The sequence below is a fragment of the Megalobrama amblycephala genome, linkage group LG21, assembly GCF_018812025.1.
Source record: "Megalobrama amblycephala isolate DHTTF-2021 linkage group LG21, ASM1881202v1, whole genome shotgun sequence".
NCBI lineage: Eukaryota > Metazoa > Chordata > Actinopteri > Cypriniformes > Xenocyprididae > Megalobrama > Megalobrama amblycephala.
The window spans coordinates 17,443,567-17,465,405 of NC_063064.1; the positions used below are offsets into that span (position 1 = coordinate 17,443,567).

At 35.9% G+C, this 21,839-nt stretch overlaps 1 protein-coding gene across 19 annotated transcripts in view; it reads left to right on the forward strand.

Annotated features, from left to right (window-relative positions):
* The window catches only part of nfasca (neurofascin homolog (chicken) a), a 93,549-nt gene that overhangs the window by 64,269 nt on the left and 7,441 nt on the right, over nt 1–21,839 (forward strand). For 9 of the 19 annotated variants that reach the window (XR_007182103.1, XM_048172333.1, XM_048172332.1 and 6 more), the window contains 22 exons: nt 714–825; nt 1,087–1,271; nt 1,371–1,502; nt 1,589–1,732; nt 1,821–1,932; nt 2,348–2,514; nt 2,660–2,807; nt 4,994–5,124; nt 5,470–5,511; nt 5,638–5,739; nt 6,779–6,976; nt 7,124–7,194; nt 7,280–7,502; nt 7,588–7,703; nt 8,590–8,800; nt 8,916–9,035; nt 9,208–9,381; nt 9,656–9,685; nt 13,400–13,687; nt 16,035–16,154; nt 19,834–19,983; nt 21,323–21,451. Coding sequence is in view for 18 of the 19 variants with exons in the window: in XM_048172333.1 (XP_048028290.1) it covers nt 714–825; nt 1,087–1,271; nt 1,371–1,502; nt 1,589–1,732; nt 1,821–1,932; nt 2,348–2,514; nt 2,660–2,807; nt 4,994–5,124; nt 5,470–5,511; nt 5,638–5,739; nt 6,779–6,976; nt 7,124–7,194; nt 7,280–7,502; nt 7,588–7,703; nt 8,590–8,800; nt 8,916–9,035; nt 9,208–9,381; nt 9,656–9,685; nt 13,400–13,687; nt 16,035–16,154; nt 19,834–19,983; nt 21,323–21,451 (3,105 nt within the window). In the remaining variant the exon portion in view is untranslated. The remainder of the gene's footprint in view (nt 1–713; nt 826–1,086; nt 1,272–1,370; nt 1,503–1,588; nt 1,733–1,820; nt 1,933–2,347; nt 2,515–2,659; nt 2,808–4,993; nt 5,125–5,469; nt 5,512–5,637; nt 5,740–6,778; nt 6,977–7,123; nt 7,195–7,279; nt 7,503–7,587; nt 7,704–8,589; nt 8,801–8,915; nt 9,036–9,207; nt 9,382–9,655; nt 9,686–13,399; nt 13,688–16,034; nt 16,155–19,833; nt 19,984–21,322; nt 21,452–21,839) is intronic. The other 10 variants (XM_048172336.1, XM_048172342.1, XM_048172338.1 and 7 more) reach the window with 5 other exon arrangements.

The following is a 21,839-nucleotide window of genomic DNA, read 5'->3' on the forward strand; positions in this document are numbered from 1 at the left end:
TCATGGTTTCCACAAAAATATAACAGTTTTTAAAACAGTAATAACATTGCTTAATATTACTGTTTGTACTGTATTTTTGATCAAATAAATGCAGCCTTGGTGAGCATAAGAGACTTACTGACCCTACATTTGTCAGAAATTATATATATATATATATATATATATATATATATATATATATATATATATATATATATATATATTTTTTTTTTTTTTTTTTTTTTTTTTTGTACTTATGCATATTCTTATGCTGATAATGTGACATTTTGTTTTGGTTGAATTCTTTGAAAAATATAAAAAAAAGTGCTAAAAATAGCACTGATAAAAAAATGTATTTCCTGTATGAAGATGTAACATTTTTTTCACATAAGACATGTACCGTAAGTATTGGAACACTGTTTTCACCTTAGAGTAAAATAAATAAATAAAAAAGCTAATTCTGACTTTGTTTCCCACAACTGTGACTGTATATCTCACAATGTGACTTTATTTCTTAGTTTAAAATTACCTTTATTTTTTTTACTTGCTTAATGTGTGGAAACAGGCTCCTATAGTCTTACCAACACATTACTGATAATTATTAATAAATAATATTGTTCAGTTTTTAATAATATTGTTCATTAATATTGTTAATTTGCAAGTTGTTGAAGCTCTTAACTGAAACCCCTGTCTCTTTTAGTGCATGTTAACAAGTTTGTCCTTCTTTTCCACAGTACGTAATGTACCAGAAACCCAGCCTACCTTTCTGTCCCCGAAAGGCTTGTCCAGCTCCAAGATGGTGCTCAGAGGGGAACAGCTTCTTCTGGAGTGTATAGCAGCAGGAGTGTGAGTGTATACCGGTGTTATTTTAGTATTTTTATATAATGGTATAGTATTTCTTAATATTTTGAAGTAGCTTTTATTTATTTAGAAGTAGTTTATATATATTTCAGTTTTAGTAATTTTAGTATTTCAACTCAAATTTTATTTCAGCTTTATTACGACTGCTGAAAAGTTCTATATGACACATTCGGTTCCTAAAACACAAAATACTTCAGTATTAGTACGTTCTAACGTCCTGTTCTTTTTTATCAACTCTTTCCCCAGCCCAACTCCTACCATTAATTGGTTCAAAAGAGGAGGAGACCTGCCAGCAAAAAAAGTCAAGCTTGAGAACTTCAATAAAACTTTACGCATCCTCGATGTGTCCGAAGAAGACTCTGGCGGCTACATCTGCATGGCCAGCAACAAGATCGGCAGCATTCGCCACTCCGTTGAAGTCCAGGTCAAAGGTGGGCCTTATAGATTAAAAGCAACTGATGCTTCTTGTTCATGACATATATGCTCTTTCTTTTATCTGACTTCTACAATTTCTTTATTGCCCTGAAAAGCTGCACCCTATTGGCTAGATAAGCCCACCAATCTGGTGCTTGCCCCTGATGAGAATGGACGGTTGGTGTGTCGTGCCAATGGGAACCCTAAACCCACTATCCAATGGCTGGTGAATGGGGAACCTATTGAAAGTGAGTCAGCTTTAACAGTTTTAACAGTTGGAATCATAATCCACAAAGCAGGAATGCATACTTTTTTTCTGCTCTTTGTGTAACAGCTTCACTACCAAACCCAAACCAGCAAGTTCTTGGTGACACCATCATGTTCCATTCGGTCCAGATCGGCGGAAGCGCAGTGTACCAGTGTAACGCCTCCAATGAGCACGGTTACCTACTGGCCAATGCTTTTGTCAGCATCCTGGGTAAAAACAATGGAGTCAATCGCTCAAAATGTTCAGAGAGGGTATATAATGCACAGATTGTGAAATGTGAGTGTTGTTTTCTTCCCAGACATGGCACCGCGAATGCTAGGCCCAAAGAACCAGCTGATCAAAGTAATTGAAAACAACAGGACATTCCTTGACTGCCCTTTCTTTGGCTCACCGTTCCCTTTACTGCGCTGGTGAGCTTTATTGTGAAATATTATTACAATTTAAAATAACATAACATTCATATATTATAAAATGTGATTCCTGGAATTTTCAGCATCGTTACTCCAGTCTTCAGTGTCACATGATTCTTCAGAAATCATTCTAAAATGCTGATTTGGTGTTCAAGAATCATTTATTATTATTATCAATGTTAAAAACAGTTGTGCTGCTTAATGTTTTTGTGGAAACTGACATGTTCAACAGAACAGCATTTATTTGAAATCTTTTGTAACATTATAATTGTTTTTACTGTCACTTTTTATTAATTTAATGCATCCTTGCTGAATAAAAGTATTAATTTCTTAAAAAAAAAAAAAAACTTAGTGACCACAAACTTTTGAATGGTAGTTTATTTGGGGGGAAAATCTAATATACATGTGTGTTCAGGTTTAAGAATGGCCTAGGCAGTGGTCTGGATGGTGGTCATTACAAGCTGTACCACAATGGTACATTGGAGATCAAGCAAGCCCGGCCAGAAGACCAAGGCACCTACACCTGCGTCGCCAGCAACATCCTGGGCAAGATGGAGAATCAGGTGCGCCTGGAGGTTAAAGGTGAGATCGGAAGCATTAATCATTAAGTCAGACCTGTACATTTGCAAACAAACTGTGACATTTTAATCAAGAAAACTCATTATATTACTGCCCATGTGTGAACCCGTGAATGCCTTCATTTACTCTGTGTTGTGCTTCATTTCAGAGCCTACAAGAATAGTTCGGGCACCCGAGCATATCACACAACCCAGAGGGAGCACGGTTCGCTTTGACTGTCGAGTTAAACATGATCCTTCCCTTACTGCTCCGGTCACATGGCTGAAAGATGACAAACCTCTCAGCTTCATCTGGACGTAATGTCGCATCACATTACATTTATATACTATTTTTCACCTTTATATACCAAATTCACTTTTAGCAGAAAGAAGTCTTTTATGCTCACCAAGGCTTAATATATTTAATTCAAAAAAATAATTTTAATGTATTTTAAAATGTAATTTCTTCCTGTGATGTCAAAGCTGAATTTTAAGCAGCCATTACTTCAGTCTTCAGTGTCACATGATCCTTTAGAAATCATTCTATGCTGATTGCTGCTGAAACATTTCTTATTATTACCAATGCTGAATTTTTAAATTTTTTTCAGTATTTTTTGATGAATGGATAGTTTAAAAGAACAAAAGAGCATTTATTATATATATATATATATATATATATATATATATATATATATATATATATATATATATATATATATATATATATATATATATATATATATACAGTGCCCTCCACAATTATTGGCACCCTTAGTAATTATGAGCAAAGGCGGCTGTTAAAATAAATCTGCATTGTTTATCCTTTATCCAAAATATCACAAAATTCTAACATTTCATTGAAGGAAAACAGTTGAAAGTGGGGGGAAACTCACATTATGAAATTAATGTTTTTCTCTAATACACGTTGGCCACAATTATTGGCACCCCTAGAAATTCTTATGAGTAAAATATCTCTGAAGTACATTCCCATTCATATTTACATTTTTTAGCACACCAGGGTGATCATGAACATGAAATTGTCCAGCCATGACTTCCTGTTCCACAGGAGAGTAAACATGAGGAAACACAGAGGCCAAATTTCCTTAATCATTCATCACAATGAGTAAAACCAAAGAATATAGTTCTGATGTGCAGCAAAAGATTGTTGAGCTTCACAAAATAGAAAGTGGCTGTAAGAAAATAGCTAAAGCATTGAAAATCCCCATTTCCACTATCAGGGCAATAATTAAGAAGTTCCAATCAACTAAAGATGTTACAAATCTGTCTGGAAGAGGACGTGTGTCTAAATCAACCTAATGTGAAGTGAGGAGGAGAGTTTGAGTGGACAAAGACTCTCCAAGGATCACAGCTGGAGAATTGCAGAGATTAGTTGAGTCTTGAGTCTCAGAAAGCCTAAAAAAATAATCAAACAGCACCTACATCCCCACAAGTTGTTTAGGAGGGTTTCAAGAAAAATCCTCTGCTCTCATCCAGAAACAATCTCCAGCATATTCAGTTGTCAGTCAAGACTGGAACTTCAAACGGGACCGGCTTCTATGGTCAGATGAAACTAAAAAAAGAGCTTTTTGGCAGCAAACCCACCAGATGGGTTTGGTGCACACATGGATAAAAAGTACCTCATGCCCACGGTTAAATATACTGCTGGATCTTTAATGTTTTTCTGCTGGAGGTCCTGGACATCTTGTTCAGATACATGGTATCATGGATTCTATCAAATACCAACAGATTAAAAAACAAAACCTGACTGCTTCTGCTAGAAATCCAATAATGGGCCGTGGTTGGATCTTCCATTAGGTCAATGATCCAAAACAAACATCAAAACCAACACAAAAATGGGTCACTGAGCACAAAATGAAGCTTCTGCCATGGCCATCTCAGTCCCATGACATGAACCCTAAAGAAAATGAGTGGAGTGAACTGAAGAGAAGAAGCACCATCATGGAGCTCAAATCTGAAGGATCTGGAGAGATTCTGCATGAAGGAATGGCCTCTGATCTCTTGTCAGGTGTTCTCCAAACTCATCAGGCATTATAGGTGAAGACTCAGAGCTGTTATCTTGGCAAAAGGAGGTTGCAAAAAGTTTTGAATAAAAGGGTGCCAATAATTGTGGCCAACGTGTTTTGGAGAAAAACATTTATTTCATAATGTGAGTTTCCCCCCACTTTCAGTTATTTTCCTTAAATGAAAGGTTATAATTTTGTGAATTTTTTAAATGAAAGATCAAAAGGATAAACAATGCAGATTTATTTTCACAGCTGCTTTTGCTCATAATTACTAAGGGTGCCAATAATTGTGGAGGGCACTGTGTATATATATATATTATATGTTTTTGTTTTTTGAAAAATGTAAAAGTCTTTTCTGTCAATTTTGATCAATTTAATGCATCCTTGCAAAATAAATTCATTTATTTCTTTCAGAAAAAAAAAATCTTACTAACCCAAAACTTTTGAATGGTACTGACATCAAATTCCTGTATGTTTTAGTACCCGGTTGAAAAAGGAGGATGACTCCTTGACTATTCACAATGTCAATCCAGAAGATGGAGGAACCTACACATGCATTGCCAAAACTGAGATAGATGAGGACTCTGCCTCAGCTCGCCTTACAGTTATAGGTACACACACACACACACACACACACACAAACACATGCACACACACACCTTACAATAAATGTAGGTCCTTTTTCATGCACCTTTATAATAAATACTAAGTGGATATGGGCATGTGGAACAGTCACATGTCACATATCCAGAGGATATTAAACTTCCCTAAACAATTTTTTTTTAACTTTTGTAACTTATAGATCTGTCCCTCTTAAAATAAAGCATGTTTTCTTAATAGTTTGCTTGAAGATTACTACTGTTGTGCCTCCTTCGTTAGCTATTGTTTCTTATTTTATTTATCTACTAATAGTCACACTAACCCTTGACCTCTGACCTTTGACCTTTACCTCATAGAGGATGACATCTCTTCTGCCTCAAATCGTAGTGCCTCTGCAGGTAACATATCTAGGACAGTTATTTCTAATGTCCAATTAAAGCCTCTAACAATGAATCTTAACCTCTGAGAATAATTAGTGCTGTTGTAAGTTAACATGGCTAATTTAGTATACTGTTCTCTTCCAGGTCGACCCGACCCCCCTCAGGATCTTGAGCTCTCGGACCCTTCAGCACGTAGTGTCAGACTCACCTGGGTGCCTGGGAATGAAAATAACAGTCCTGTTACACGTAAGTTCAGAGTTCAGATCAAGTCTTAAATGAATTAAGTTTGTCGTCACCTTTTTCACTGCTTGTCACGCAAATATGACCTATTAAAATAAGCATTTAAAATTTGTGCTGTTGTGGTGTTTCCATTGCAAACTTCTGAGTAAATGATTAAAGATTTTTTCATAATCAGTGTTGCCAACTATTTTCAAAGGAAAGAAGCTAAAACCTGCTCGAAAAGTCACAAAATGTCACTAGATGACAGCATGCAATTAGCATATTTGTGACGTAATTGTGTTATATTTTTATTCTGCCTAATGTCAGCACTTTACATCTGTTTTTTCTTCTAATCCATGTCCACATACTGTATGTTAATATATTATATAGCCAAATGTCCTATAACTCTGTTCTCATTTACATATTTTCTGTCAGACAACGAAATGAGTATGATATAGTGAGTATGATATAAAGAGTATGAGGAGTGTGATCCAAAAAGTCGCTAGATTTGTCACTGTGTGCTTTTTTGAAAGAAGTCACTAAAGGGGTCTGGAAAATCTCTAAATCTAGAGACATTGTTTATTTTTTTAAACATTCTCTTTATTGGTTTTTAACATTCGCACAAAGAAAAATTCCAACAAAATTCACTTTGCTGATACAGTATGCAATAATATTCTTCCATACGTAAATGATTTATATTTGAACACAGGTAATGATATATAGAGACATTGTTTCTAAGTCGCTACAAGTGTATAGATTCTATCTTGACTCTCAGTATACGATTTTTACCTGAATCAAAATATAATTTTATCTTTTATTTTTTTATTTTTTTTTATTTTTCCTTTATTTAACCAGGGGAAGTCATATTGAGACTAAAGTCTCTTTTTCAAATCTTTCTTTAATATAATTGCTGTTTTTATTCTACCATTAAAATACTCAGACTTGAGTTTTCCTCTCTGTGCAGGACTGATATATCTACCTCTTCCTTTTTAATGACTAATCTAAGGAATTTAAACTCAAACAGTTTTTCCAGATCATTTCCCTCTGTTTCCTTGGATTACTACAGATTTCCTCGTCCAGTTTGAAGAGGACAGGTGGGAGCCGGGGAAGTGGCAGAACCTGTCTATATATGATGGCAACCTAAACTCCGTTAACCTGCAGCTGTCACCCTTTGTCAACTACCAGTTCAGAGTGATTGCAATCAATGCTGTGGGCCAGAGTCAACCCAGCCACCCCTCTTCACGCTATCAGACCAGTGGAGCCCGTAAGTGATCAGTTATATCGCCCTAATAGGAGAATTTGTTCAAAAATGTACATTTGTGCTTTTTATGCAGCCATAGACATTTTAGCTGGTTAGCATTATATTAAAATTATAAGCTGAGACATACTAACATATAATGATTTGTTTCAGCTCCTGATGTTATCCCAGGTGGTCTTAAAGGCTGGGGAAGCAAGAAGAACAACATGGAGATCACATGGCAGGTAAATGAATTGGCTTTATTGAAATACCTTGAAAAATGAGACAGATGTGACTGTTAGTAAACGAATGTATCTGTACATGTCACAGGCCCTTCACAACATAGAAAGGAATGGGCCAAACCTGCGATACGTGGTCTCTTGGAGAAGAAAAGCCCCAGAGGAAGAGTGGAATAACATAACTACAACCAGAGCAAAGCACATTATCCCTGATACAGACACCTATGTCCCATACGAGATCAAAATACAGGCTGTTAATGACTTTGGACATAGCCCAGAGTCAAACACAGTCATCGGTTATTCTGGGGAAGACAGTAAGTACTAACATTTCATATTTAATGACACTTTTATAGTCATTCACAGTGGTGGATCTTGTACTTAAACTATTTCTTCCATCAGAACCGTCTGCTGCACCAACAGAACTCAGGGTGTCGAAGATCAACAGCACTAAAGTTAATGTTCACTGGGTGCCTGTGGACCCCAGCACTGTGAACGGAGAGTTTAAAGAGTACAAGGTGAGTGACCACACATCTGCATGACACAAATGTTAATAATGTTATATTTATTTATAAAAAAAAAAGATATATATATTATTTGATTATTTATAAAATGATATATTAATATATTATTTGAATTTTTTATATATATACACTGCCCTCCAAAAGTTTGGAAACGCCCAAGAAAAGTGGGGTTTTGGAATTTGTGATTAATTTAAAAAAAGGGACAACATAAACTATGAAAACAAACTTTTGGAGGGCAGTGTATATATATATATAATTCATATTAATATATAATTATATAAATATGTTATTTATATAATTTATAAATATAAATATATATAATATATATATATATATATATATATATATATATATATATATATATATATATATATATAAAAAAATATATATATAATTCATATTGTATTATTCATATTGAATTGTATAATTCATACTGTGTATGTATATATATATATATTAATATATTAATATATTATTTTAATTTTTTATACATATACACTGCCCTCCAAAAGTTTGGAAACGCCCAAGAAAATTGGCATGAATCATTTTAATTTGTGATCATTTAAAAACATAAACTATGAAAACCGCCTTTTGGAGGGCAGTGTATAAATATATATATATATATATATATATATATAATTTGAATTTTTCATATATATATATATATATATATATATATATATTATACTGTACATATATATATATATATATATATATATATATATATATATAATTTATATTGTATTATTCATATTGAATTGTATAATTCATATTGTGTATATATATATATATATATATATATATATATATATATATATTGTACTGAAATTATTAAATTTGCTAACATTGCTAAGTCTCATATCTTTTATCATATTCTCAGTTGTACTACTGGCGGGAGTCAAGCCTCATAAAGGGCCTGAAAGTGAATAAGACAAAGTTGCATAAAGGTTTCTTCACCACTGCCGAACATCCCTCTGGTATCCTGACAGAGCTTTTTCCATACAGCAAATATAAGATGTACATGGTGGTGGCTAATAGAGAATATGAGGGACCACAAAGCAACACTGTGGAGTTTTACACCAAGGAAGGAGGTAGGATTCACCATGCTCTGCTTTAGTGGTGTAGATTTAGCTATGATGAGACATCAAATATGTGATGTCTGTAACAAAAAGCAGAATACGAATGGCTTTCACATTCCTTTCATAGAGCCAGGGGCTCCAAAGTACTTTAGGATTCAAAGGCACACAGACGTGGTTCACCTGAAGTGGGACAAGCCACTGGAGCCAAACGGTATCCTGATTGGATACACACTCCAATACCACACAGGTGAGCTGACCTTACACCATAGGAAGCCTCAGAAATGAGTAAATACACATTTAGAAAGCAACGAGTTACATGCCTAGTTTATCTTAAGGCTGGAATACACTACCCAAGTTTTGCCCAGATATTTGTTATCATTTTTTAAAAAAGTGCGTTTGTTCATTCTGTTCTACTCTAGTGAATGGGACGCAGATGGGAGAGAGGAAGGTCCAGAGTTTTCCAGCCAATGTTACGGAGTTCTTCATGAATCTGCCTAACCGCTTCACGCGGTTCAAGTTCTACCTAGCAGCTCGCACACAAGTCGGCGCAGGAGAGGTGTATGCCGTGGAGTCGCCACATTTCGCGAATGAAGGTCAGCAAGAAAGTCGTGTCGCTCTGTATTCTGTCGCTGTGAGCTGTTAGTGAATCTGAGAGCAGAATCATTGGGTGTTCTTGTCTGTGCTCCACCCTGTTGTTCTCTTTCCTTCTAATAATACTTTTCTGTCTCATTGTTTCCTGATGCTTTGTGGTGTCTCTAACTCAATCTGTTTCTCTCTTAACTGCTTCATTTCTTCTTTGTCTTCTCTGACTTGCTCTCACCTGTCTCCCCTCTTCTCCTCCTGTCTTTCCTGTGGTGTTGACTGAAGGCACCCCAGATACTGGCTCTACAGTTGTAGGTAATGGGGGAATGGACTGTCTGCCTGCCTGCCCGTCTATCTCTTGCCCTGCAATCTGTCTCTGCTTCAGCCTCTGTCTGTCTTTCCCTCAAATACTGTCTATCTAATACATATCTAAAAATATGACAGTGCAGCTGAGTACTTAAACTCACAGCCACACTTGAGATCAAATTTATTGTAAATTATGCTCTCAAAATTGTGGACAAAAGTTTTCTTACATTTCTTCTAAATGCATCTTTCGTATACAGATATTTTTTACTGGGGAGAGTATTTAAAATTGTTTTTGAAAAGATACATATTTATGAAATTTTGCTTGGTGCCTCAAGTGCAGGAATTGCACACTTCACCTTTAACTCTTATGTTTCCCTTGTTGAAAAACACAGCTCAACTGCACTGTCTGTTAATGCCTGTCCCGATACGTCTGCCTTCATGTTCATGTGTGCTTTCAGGGATGGGCTACACTCTTGCACTTTTGTGAAGTCACTGAATCTGCTCTCAGTGTAGATGATTAAAGTTTTATCTCTTTATGATGCTGCTAAGATGCTATTTTGCCACATAAATAAGGTTAAAGTCATGTGTGGCTCTGATGTAATTTGTGATTTATCGATTGACCCCTAATCCCTGACGGCACTTCGCTACTTTAGCCCTGACATCTTTTCCTACCACATGCCTGCTTGGCATATCCCAGCATGCTCTTCTCATCATTTTGGTTTTAAATATAGCCAGAAGCCAGAATTAAAAACTTTGTAGTTTGGGAAACAATGACCTCTGGTGGTGATGCTTTGATATAGTCGTTGTTCAAATATGGACATTTCCGAACGCTGTTACAGAAGCTAATCACAATGGCAAGCTAATTTAAAAACTGTTTGTGTAGTTAATACCAATTCTCACTGTAGAAACAGATAACCTGTTGACTAGTTAAAGGGATAGTTCACCCAAAAATGAAAATTCTGTCATCATTTACTCCACCTCAAGTTGTTTCAAACCTGTATAAATTTTTTTGTTCTGGTGTACACAAAGAAAGATATTTGGAAGAATGTTTGTAACCAAGTAGATCTCGCCCCCCATTGACTGTCATAGTATTTTTTTCCCTACTATAATAGTAAATGGGTGGCGAGATCTGCTTGGTTCCAATAACCATACACTTTATGTTGATAGTACTGAAATATAAATTTTCTCCACTTTCTCTGGTGGAAATAAAGAGAAAATTGTCACGAATACTGAATTAATATAGTATTGTATTCAAAGATAGCAGTTAAACAATAAGCCCATTGAATTGTACCTGTTGAAACGTTAGCCATTTTTCTTTATCAAAATAACATTTTTAGATTTAACATACATGTTGCAGATAGTCAGAGAGAGCAGTGTGCGTTTTATTATGTAAATGACTACTTTCCTGTGCCAATTGCTCTTTCAAAGTGGATGGAAATGATGCAAAATTATGATTAATACCCCAAAATGTCAAATCTATCAGTATTTTCATAGTTAATTAATGCTGTGAACATGCAAAACTAAGCTTTACAAAAATGGCAGAGTTTTTCTCTTTTCAATCATGCAAATTATGTTGTGTAAGCTTACAATGAAAAATAGCCTGAGTTGAAATGCAGTTATGCTAATATATGGATGAGGTGCAGCTGCGTATAGAGCAGTATAAATGGAGTGATGATGTTTGGCTGTGAATCCATCCATGACAAAAATGGCAGAATAGTAAATAAGTGTATTTGTAAAGCAATTATGGGCTGTTTTCTACTGTGTCTTCAGTAACTCCTCCAGATTGATGTTTATGTGCAGCTATGTACATGTGCAGGTCAAATGTCAGAAATGATACATGAAAGTGAGAATTAGATAAGGCTACGCTGCAGATAGTGAGTGTTGTGCTGATTAATAATTAAAAAGAATACATGTTAAATCAGCTCACCATTAGTCCGTTGCTTATGCAATGCACGCTGCCGCTTGCTTGTGCCACCTTTATTTCTCTTTTACCAAGCATTTTTTTATTTTGTGTCAGTCAGACGGAGACATACAGGTAAGAGTGCACTGAATTGTTGGCTGATTGGCTGTGTTGATCTGAAACCACATTCACATCCATTAGCATGTCTTGGTCTGGCAAATCTTAATGTCGCCAAGCACTCCGGGACTTTCTGACATGGGCTGTCTGGCTTAACCTTCCCAACATAGTATGGATTGCTCTCACTTTTTAGATGAGTTTGGAAACTGCTTCTATAGTTTTTGTTATGGATTTGGTCAATGGTACTCAAAGCATCATTGTTTCCAAGGTAAAAGCTTCAGTAAGCAAAGATGTACAATAATGAATAATTTTCATCTTCCATGGTAATGATTCTATCCACTTTGTTCTAATTGATTTTCACACATCTTCTCTTAATGCACTGACAACACTGCAAAAGTATTGTTTAAGTCAAGTCCCAGATATGATTTTATATTTCATAGTTTCAAAATGCCAAGAGATCTGAGAATACTGTTGCATTTTGCAGTTGTCTCTATAGTATTGCAGTGGTTTGTAGTGACCCTATGTTTCCCCTTGGTGGTGCACAACAATCAATTTTTAGATACCCTCTATGCAACCTCTGCAGTATTCCTCAGCGGCATGACGTGCCGACATTCATGCTCGGAAATATCACAAAGTTGTTGCACCATTTCAGTAGATATTTCAGAATGTATTGCAAGCTAAACAAACAATGTAAGCATTAAAAAATAATGGTGTCTTAAAGATGGAAATATTCTTTGAGGCATGACATCATGCCTGGTTATGTAGAAGCATAGTATTTAGATGCCTGCCATGAGCAAAGAAATTTGATACCGGCTATGTTCAGAATAGCATACTATTATTTTCGCTGTATGCACAGAATACCTAGATCTAGTAATTCTTATATATTTTTATACACATATATATGCTATATGCACTACCGTTCAAACGTTTGTGGATGGTAAGATTTTTCAAATGTTTTTGAAAAAGTCTTTATGCTCTCCAAGGCTGCATTTATTTTACTAAAATACAGTAAAAATGTTACAATTGTGATTATAACTGTTTCCTATTTTAATACATTTTAATTTATAATATTTGTTATTCAATATTGAGTTTTCAGCATCATTACTCCAGTCTTCTTAGTGTCGCTTGATCTTTCAGAAAACATTCTACTGTAATGATTTGATGCTCAAGAAGCATTTCTTATTATTATCAATGTTAAAAATAGTTGTGTTGCTTAATATTTTTGTTAAATCCATTATTTTTAATGATTGTTTGATTAATAGAAAATTTAAAAACAGCATTTATTTTTTTATAAATTTAAATCTTTTGTAACATTATAAATATATTTCGTGTTACTTTTGATTTAATGCATCCTTCTTGAAAAGGTATTAATTAATTGCTAAAAAATATTTCTCACTGGACTTTTGAACGGTACTCGTATATGTGTGTGTGTGTGTGTATTATGTGTATATGTTATATCACATTTTATCATACAAAAGTCAAAACCATTTGTTTCTGATAGCAAGTAGAATACAATAGATAATATGCAGTACGCCAGTATTCCATTCGGAACATAGCCTCTCTTTCACTCAATTTGTTTTGGAAAAGGGAATTGTGGGAATTCCATTTGATTAACTCATTCTTGTTTGTCTTTTCTCGCATCTCTTTGTCTTTCTTGTGCTGAACCCTGGAACCTCCATATAACGTCTCTCTGTTCTTCCTCTCAGCCGTTAACTTTACAGATGTCTTGATGGTCAAAACTCCTCCTCCTCCCCCTCCCCTCTCCACTGACCTAAACCCAACAATGCTTACCCCAGAACCAGCCACACCAGCCCCTACAACTGTTGCTCCGCCCAAACCTACTACCACTTCCACCACTACTACCACTACAACAACTACTACTACTACAACAACCACCACAACTACAACTACTACCACCACTACTACAACAGCTTCCACCACACTTCTTCCTGTTCGGCCCATGTCTCCTAAAACAGTGGATTGGAAAATGCTGGGTATCTGATAAAGACACAGTGTTCATTGGAAAAGCCCACAGTACAGACAAAATAGATGAAATTAGAGTGTCCTCTTGTTTAGATGACATTTATTATGTATGTTTGACTGAGTTAGCAGACCATTTAGGACAGGGGCATGATTGATGTTCGCCCTGTGCCCTCACAGACATACAATACACAGATTACACAGAATTAGTATTGACATTTGCTTTACAAATTGTCTAGCTGCATTAGAAAATTAAATGCATGATGTTGCTCACTAAACTATGAGATATTTAGTAAAATCATATCACACATATTAGCAAATAACATTTTCTAGCTAAGGTATTCAGCTGCATTAAAGACCCCATGAAAGTTTTCTTTGCTGTGTGACGTATTTAGTGACAGTAATTTACAGTAAATTTTGGTGGGACATAGCTATATATTTAATAGCTAGTAAGCTTAAGTTAATGTTTGCTTTGAGCTACAGTATGAAACTATGATTTGCTTCTTGCTATTGCTAACAGATGGTATAAAAACCCCGATATACTCATGGTGAAGTTCTTTTTAAAATGGAAGTTTGAAATGGCTGAGCAATGATATACTGTTTTTGAAACTTCCGACGGCACCCATGCTGCCAGAAGCAGTTCAAATATCTAAAATATATTCAGATATGTGCTTCTGTCAGGTGTGGTTAAAGGGATAAGGCAAGAACTCACACAATGGGCTTTTTATTAATAATAAAATAAAACAAACAAAAACTACCCCGTAGGGGAAAAACAGACCCTCAATGGCCAAGGCAGCCTGGACACAGCAGGACAGGACAGATACAGCAGTATATATTTTGACAATCTGGCGCAGGACTGAGAGCACTAGGAGAATAAATAGAAGAGGAAATTAGGAGGGTAACAAAGCAGAGCAGATGGAGCAAATAAACCAGTAATCGGGTAACAAGAAGGGCAGGTTAAAGGTGCTAAAGAGGATCTTTTCATCGACTGAGAAACCAAAGACTGTTACTGAGTTTTTGAAATGAGCGCATGCGTAAGAATTTCGAGGGAACGCCTCCCAAAACTTGTGCACGAGTATTGGAACACGAGTGTTTACCACCGGCATTCGCTGTATCGTGTTAGTGGATTCATTATGTCGGACTCACCACATGTAACTCATAATCTGCAGTTGTTACTCCTGTCTCCTGACAAAAACATTGCATGCGGCGCCTGTGGAGTGTGGAAAGTTACTGGAGCGCGCAGCCGCGCTCATCTCTCACAAGGAACATCATGGCAGTGATTGATAAGCCAGAGGGCCAATCCGCGCACGTCTCTCACAAGGAACGTCACGGCAGTGATTGACAAGCCAAAGGGCCAATCGTTTACGCGATGATCGCATAAACGATTGGCTGATGTTTTTAAGGCCCTACCTCGTGCCCAGATGATGTATATTAATATTATTCCTTTCAGTGCACCTAATAAATAGTCTTTTATCAGTTAGTAAAGACAGTTTCAAGTAATATTGCAAAAATGTATAAAACAAAACATCCTCTTTAGCACCTTTAAGGCAATAGACATCGGAGCACGTGGCACATAGAAACAAACAAAAGCCATGTGCTCACACAAAATATGATGCGAACACGCAGCCAATGAGAGCCCTCACAGCTGCACGCAACACAGAAAAACAAACCACATGCTACATAGAACACGACAACACATGAATACATAAAATAGGCACTACAAAAACTAAAACAAACTTTGTTTTGGACAGATTTTCTTCAAAATGACATCCCAACAGTTTGAACACCTTGAAGTATATCGGGGCCGTAAAAGTTAGGTCACATTTACCTTTGTTCAGCAAAATTCCTAGGGTGAAATGCAATCCTCTCAATAGGAATTCACACAATTTGGAATTTCGTGTGAGGGACGAAATATTTCCCAAACAAGACTTCGCATTGGATTCAAGTTTGTTAAAGTCTGATCACAGCAATTTTCTGTATTTACTGCAGCAATAAAAAACTTTGTTTGTACGTGGTACTTTATGCTTTGCTATGCTATTGATAACAGTTTCGCTAATGTGACTGCGCCTTAAGAGGGAATTCTAGAGAGCATTTTATTCAAAATTTGAATATACCAAAATACAGGATGATATCCATATTTTTCCCGGAGGATCGAGAAAGCCTATGCACTTTAAATGTGTATATATCTGCTAAAAATTTTGTTTATACTATATTAGCATATAGATGACCTTAAAGCTAAGTAATCGACATAAACAAATAATTTAGGTTTCATGGGGTCTTTAAGATTAAGCATATGTAATCTAACCAGTGTCTGTATCACAAAATATTAAAGTGTACTCCTCTCCCACCTGTTCTGCATAGCCCCGAATGTAAAGATCTGGAATCTGACCGTGGATGCTAACAATGACTATGCTAACGTCAGCTGGAAGCACAACTTCTCCGTTGACAACAGCGAGTTTGTGCTAGAGTTCACACTGGACAGTAAGAGCCAGATGCACCTACCGAGAGCTTATAAAGGGAACGCTACATTTACTGAGCCTACTGGTGACCCAAATCATCCTCTCATAATGTTTAATTGGGCCTCATTTTATGGAACATTTACAGAACATCACAATAAGCATTACAGGGAGCTCAGGTTTATTTGAAAGGGAGGTATTATAAAAGTTATTTGAATTGTTCAACATTTATGATATCTCCCTGCTGTCAATCTCTGGAATGTTCTTTTTTCACAGTATTTGTGTAGCTTGTTAACCTTAAAGTGTTTTTAATATCTAACTGAAGCAGTCCTCCAGCATGTTACTGAATAATATCATTTGTCTAACTGCAATACTACATCCTGCTTTGTGTCATCAGCAGTCATGCATGTTCCCTTTAGAAAGCTCTATTTCTCACTGGCGGCTAAGAACAGGGAGAGATTTGACTAAATCTATGAGGGGGAGAGACACCCTGAGACTTAAAAAGAGATGACCAAGACCTGATTGTTTGACTCTAATTGGGCCACAGAGAATTTGGGGATTTTGAGGCACCCAGCAGTCCCCTCTTATTATATAAAGTACTGTAATATACTCGATATACTGCAATATTTTAGCAGTTTTGTCTCTTTTCACCAGTAAAAATATAATTTTTAGGTGCAAATTTACTTCATTTATGCTTAAAAAGGAATAATTAGCCTAAATGTTAAGAAAATGTATCTTGTTTTAAGGATAATATTATTTATTTATTTATTTATGTTAGATATTTTTCTGGAAACCTAGACAAAGATTTTTTAATTCAGTGCCTAAACTCTTTTGAGCCATTTTAATTTTCAGTTTTTTTCATTACGCAGGTAAATGTAAATCAAAAAACGTGATTTCTTCATACTACGTCACTGTTCTGTTGTGCCTGTGCATGTTTAAGCCGGTCACAGCATGGAAAGAGACATGCAATACGTAACTAGTGTTTGACTAGTGTATATTCCTCTACAAAAGTCTCTCTCTCTCTCACTCATTTTCTTGCTCTCTCTCTCTCTCGCTTGCTCTTTTGTCCTTGAGCTATCTGTTTGGCTCATGAGATGTGATTGCTCACTCCACCCTTACCTCAACCACTGGCTTCCCAGCAGCACTTGTTGTCTGGCTGCCCACAGCTGCTTGGCTTATTGTTCATATTGGCCACCATTGCCCCATCCCATGATTATGCCAACAAGCCAGCCATATCTGATTGATGCCCCTTGGGCTTCTGTTTTTTATCTTTGGTGGAAAGGTTTCAGAGAAAGATGAGGTTAATGTTTCCAACCTAAGGTCTCCTCAAGGGGAGAGTCAGAGTAACATATTTAACCTTGAAATATGTTGTACAGGACGTACTGATGCAATAACCCACCCAGCAGGTGTAAATTTAACTGAAGCAATCTGGGTTTCATCCAAGAGGTGCATCACGGCTTTGGACTCATTTGTTTTACACTAAGGAATACTGCATTATTATGGGATTAAATTACACCAGGACCAAAACAACTTCCCATGTAGGCTCACCATACCATTATACGACGCTCCCTCTTCTTTCTTCCTCTTTCTCATCATCTCACCATGTCCTGTCAAGATTGTGGCAGCTGCATGCAGTCAGTGTGAGGCATGGTGTGTGATGCTGTCTTAAAGTCAGAGACTGGCTGTAGAAGCTTCTCAGCTCATATTAGATGTTTTGTTGATCTCAAAGCAGGACATTGTGACATTGAAGAGTTATCAGCCTATGTTGTGAATGTATTATAAATATCATTTAAATGCATTTAGCTCCTGATGCAGAGGTAGCGAATAACTTGGCTTTGAAAGACAATCAGCACCTTAATCAAGGTATTGAAGAACTAGATAAACATTTGAAGGAAATATGAGTCCTTGCAAGGCCACAAATAAGTATGCATGATATAATAGTAACATATCAACATTATCGGCCGATATTAGACTTTGCTTTTTTATTGGTATTGGGCAATATTGGATATTTAATTGTGCGTGGTTAAAGGGTTAGTTCACCCAAAAATGAAAATTCTGTCTTTAATTACTCGCACTCATGCCGTTCCACACCCGTAAGACCTTTGTTCATCTTCAGAACACAAATTAAGATATTTTTGATGAAAACCGCGTAGGAGACTGACATGGAAGAGAAGATATTGTTGAATAAAGTTGTTATTTTTGTTTTGTTTTTGCACACAAAAAGTATTCTCGGCACTTCATAAAATTAAGGTTGAACCACTGCAGTCACATATTTTAACTTTAGTACCTTTCTGGACCTTGAATGTGGTGGTTAAATTGCTGTCTATGGACGGCTCTCGGATTTAATCAAAAATATCTTAATTTGTGTTCCGAAGATGAACGAAGGTCATAACAGAACGACATGAGGGTGAGTAATTAATAACAGAAATTTCATTTTTGGGTGAACTAATCCTTTAAATCACTATTTATACATTTAGATGACCTTTTATCATCATCTAATGCTAACTTTATCTTTAAAAATGCTAATTTAATAAATGTTAAATGTCAGCTTAAGCATTATCTCAGAATGAATTTTTATTTTTCGTACTGACATCATAATGCTGTGATGTCTAAAATGGTGGATTTTTATATCTATGTTTTCCTTTAGACAAAAAAGTATAGAATTTTAGATAGATTATCAGCCACAACATACCAACATAATTAAATTAATTATTGTCATATTGTTATTAGTCAGAATTGTTATAACTGTATCCGTAGTGTAATCCCTACTTTTGCTTATCTTAAATTAAGTTTCAGAGCTGTTTTGCTGTTTTGTTTTTGTTTTTTGGCAGCTTTTCATGGTTAAATAGATGCAAGTTGGCCAGTCAAAAATCAGTATGTTCTGTTTACAAAACAAAGTTTTACATCAATTGCAGAACAAGCCCTAACCAGAATGTTGGTGTAATACACAGCTTTGCAAGCATTGAAATTAAAACTACTTTTTTTTCTTTCTTTTTTTTGAATGGATAAATGGGAATTGTCTAAAATGGATAAGTACTTTCTTTCCAGCTAGTAGCTCTTGTACCTCCAGGTCTGCACTTTTAGACACTTTAATTTAATTTAAAAATAATCCAATGGCTGCTTGCTTCAAAGGCTGTTGTATATGGCCACATTTTGGATATACAGGGTTTTGCATCAAACTCATGCCAACCCATGAGTTACACGGTGCCTGATGGTTCCTTATGAACATCGTGGAACCTCATTGGAACATCACGTCCACCTCTTGACAATGCCTTTGGGATGTGTCTCTTCACTTCTCAGCTTCCTCAGAGATGAGATGAGGTCTATGGATAATTGAGACAAGGTGCACCTCCCTCCACTCTAGACCTGAGTTCATTATAGCAAATCCAGTATGAGATATTAAGCGGCAACTTCACATCAAAGCTCTTTACAGGCGTCACTAAAGCATATGATGCCCTAATACACCAGTGCCAGACTTTGATGTGTGCTGAGCAAAGTTATTCCAGTATTTTCGCTCCCAGCTTGCTTAAAATATTCTTTTTATACATTCTCACTTAAGAGTGGAAGGGATGCAGCACATTTCCTCAGTTAATAAACATGACCTGCTATCTTGTGGAAGAGGCTAGTGTTGTGTGCTTAGTTTTGGTCGGTTTAGCTTCATGGGCTTGGTTTGATGGACACCTCTCTTGTGTCTCTCCTTGAAGGTAATACGTCGACGAAAAGCATACAAGTAAACCACCAGCCTCCCATTAAGCTGGCTGGGCTGGTGGCCGGGGCCAAGTATCGGTTGCGGGTGTATTCCCATGAGCACAACTCCATCAGCAGCGACTATGTCACGTTCGAGACAGGCAGAGGTGAGGGGTAGCCAAGACTCAAGGGAGGAAGAAAGGCTTCAACGTGTGACCTTCTGAAGTAGATAAAACTACAACAAACTGTATTTTGTTACATTACCGATGGGTTTCTTTCACTGGTAACTTGTAGAGAAGAGCATGAGTTCAATTCCTAGGGAACAAACGAGGAAAAATGTAAGCATTAAAGTGTAAAAAGGGTGTAAATGTTATCAACATCGTTAATGCTTGCTAAGTTATTTTGCGAGTTTATCTTTGAAGACATTTTTCGAAGCGTTAGATGCATTATCAAACTTATTTTTCCAGGAGGATGCATATGTGCCTCAGGTGGTGTGAGCAAGATGAAATCTCACAGCATTTTCTGTTAGAGCACACTCAATAAGATATTGATCATCATGATGATAAGGATCCTTGAGCCGTGTAAATGTCATTTTAGGTGGGATGTTTTGCTCTGTGCTTTTCGGATAGAGAAGATTGAGCTCATAATAATCCATAAGCTTTATTGTTTGTTCCTCTCACTGTTAGATCCCTCTGTGATTTTCCACACAAAAAATGGCACTATTATCAGGCCATTTTAGTTGTTTTTATATTATATTATCAGATGCTCTATTAATGTCCATAGTTTTGAAATGAAGTGTTCGAGAAGCACATAAGATGCAATGTATTGTGCGCTATAGTTCAAAAAATTGTTTTTAATTAATCATTTTATTCCATAAAAAGGAATTAAAATGATCGAAAGAAACAGTGAAGATATTATAAAACATGTCCATTTCAAATAAATGCTGCCCTTTCTCAAACTTTATGTTCATTAAAGAATCAGATATTGCACATGCAACACATGCAACTAGTCCACCCTCTTGAATTACTCTCTAAAATGTTTCACGAGATTCAGATATTAAAAAAGTGTGGTTTTTGAAAAGGAGAGTATTGGATGATGTGGTTGAACCAAGCTGCTGGCTTTACTGGGTTTCCGTTTTTATCAGATAACTCTTTATGGAGAGAGCGCCCTGTGTGCTCTGATGTTATTATCAGGATGGGTAATTCAAATCCACATCTACTCTCCGCTAATGTGTTTTTGATAAAGGATGGCTGTCAAATGACTCCTACCATGTTGCTGAAAGTCAGTGAGATTTATTAGGGTCTCCATTTGGTGTTACTGTGTTCAGCTGTTCTCTTCACTCGATAAATCATGCAGGAAGAGAACAAGGTTCTTAATGTGTAAGATGATCTGGGAGAGTTGATTTCTGCCATTCTTGCTTATGGGTATATAATGTTACGAAACTTAAACATTTTATTTTGTGCTTCTTTTTCTCCTCCCTTCCTCTGTGTGTTTGCTTGTTAACAGCCTACAAGGAGACGGAAGACATCGCGACTCAGGGCTGGTTCATTGGGCTGATGTGTGCCGTTGCGTTATTGGTTCTCATCTTGCTCATTGTTTGTTTCATCAAGAGGAGTCGTGGAGGAAAATACCCAGGTAAAGTCCAGCAAATACACAAGGCACATGTGATCACTTTCTATAAACCATTGGAATATATTAAACCAGGGTTATTTATTTATTTATTTATTTATTTATTTATGGTGACAAAAAATAAAAATTGTATTTTTTATTTTATAATATTTATTTATTTATTTGATTATATATTTATTTCATTTATTTATATTTTTATTTTTTATTTTATTATTTTTTACTTTGTTTTTTATTTTATTATTTTTATATTGTTTTTATTTTATTATATTTATATATTTAATTATTTTTATTGTTTTTTTTATTATATTTAATTATTTTATTTTTTCATCATTTTATTTATTTTATTTACTATGTGCATTTCTGTTAACATTTATAACCTTTAACCACAATACAA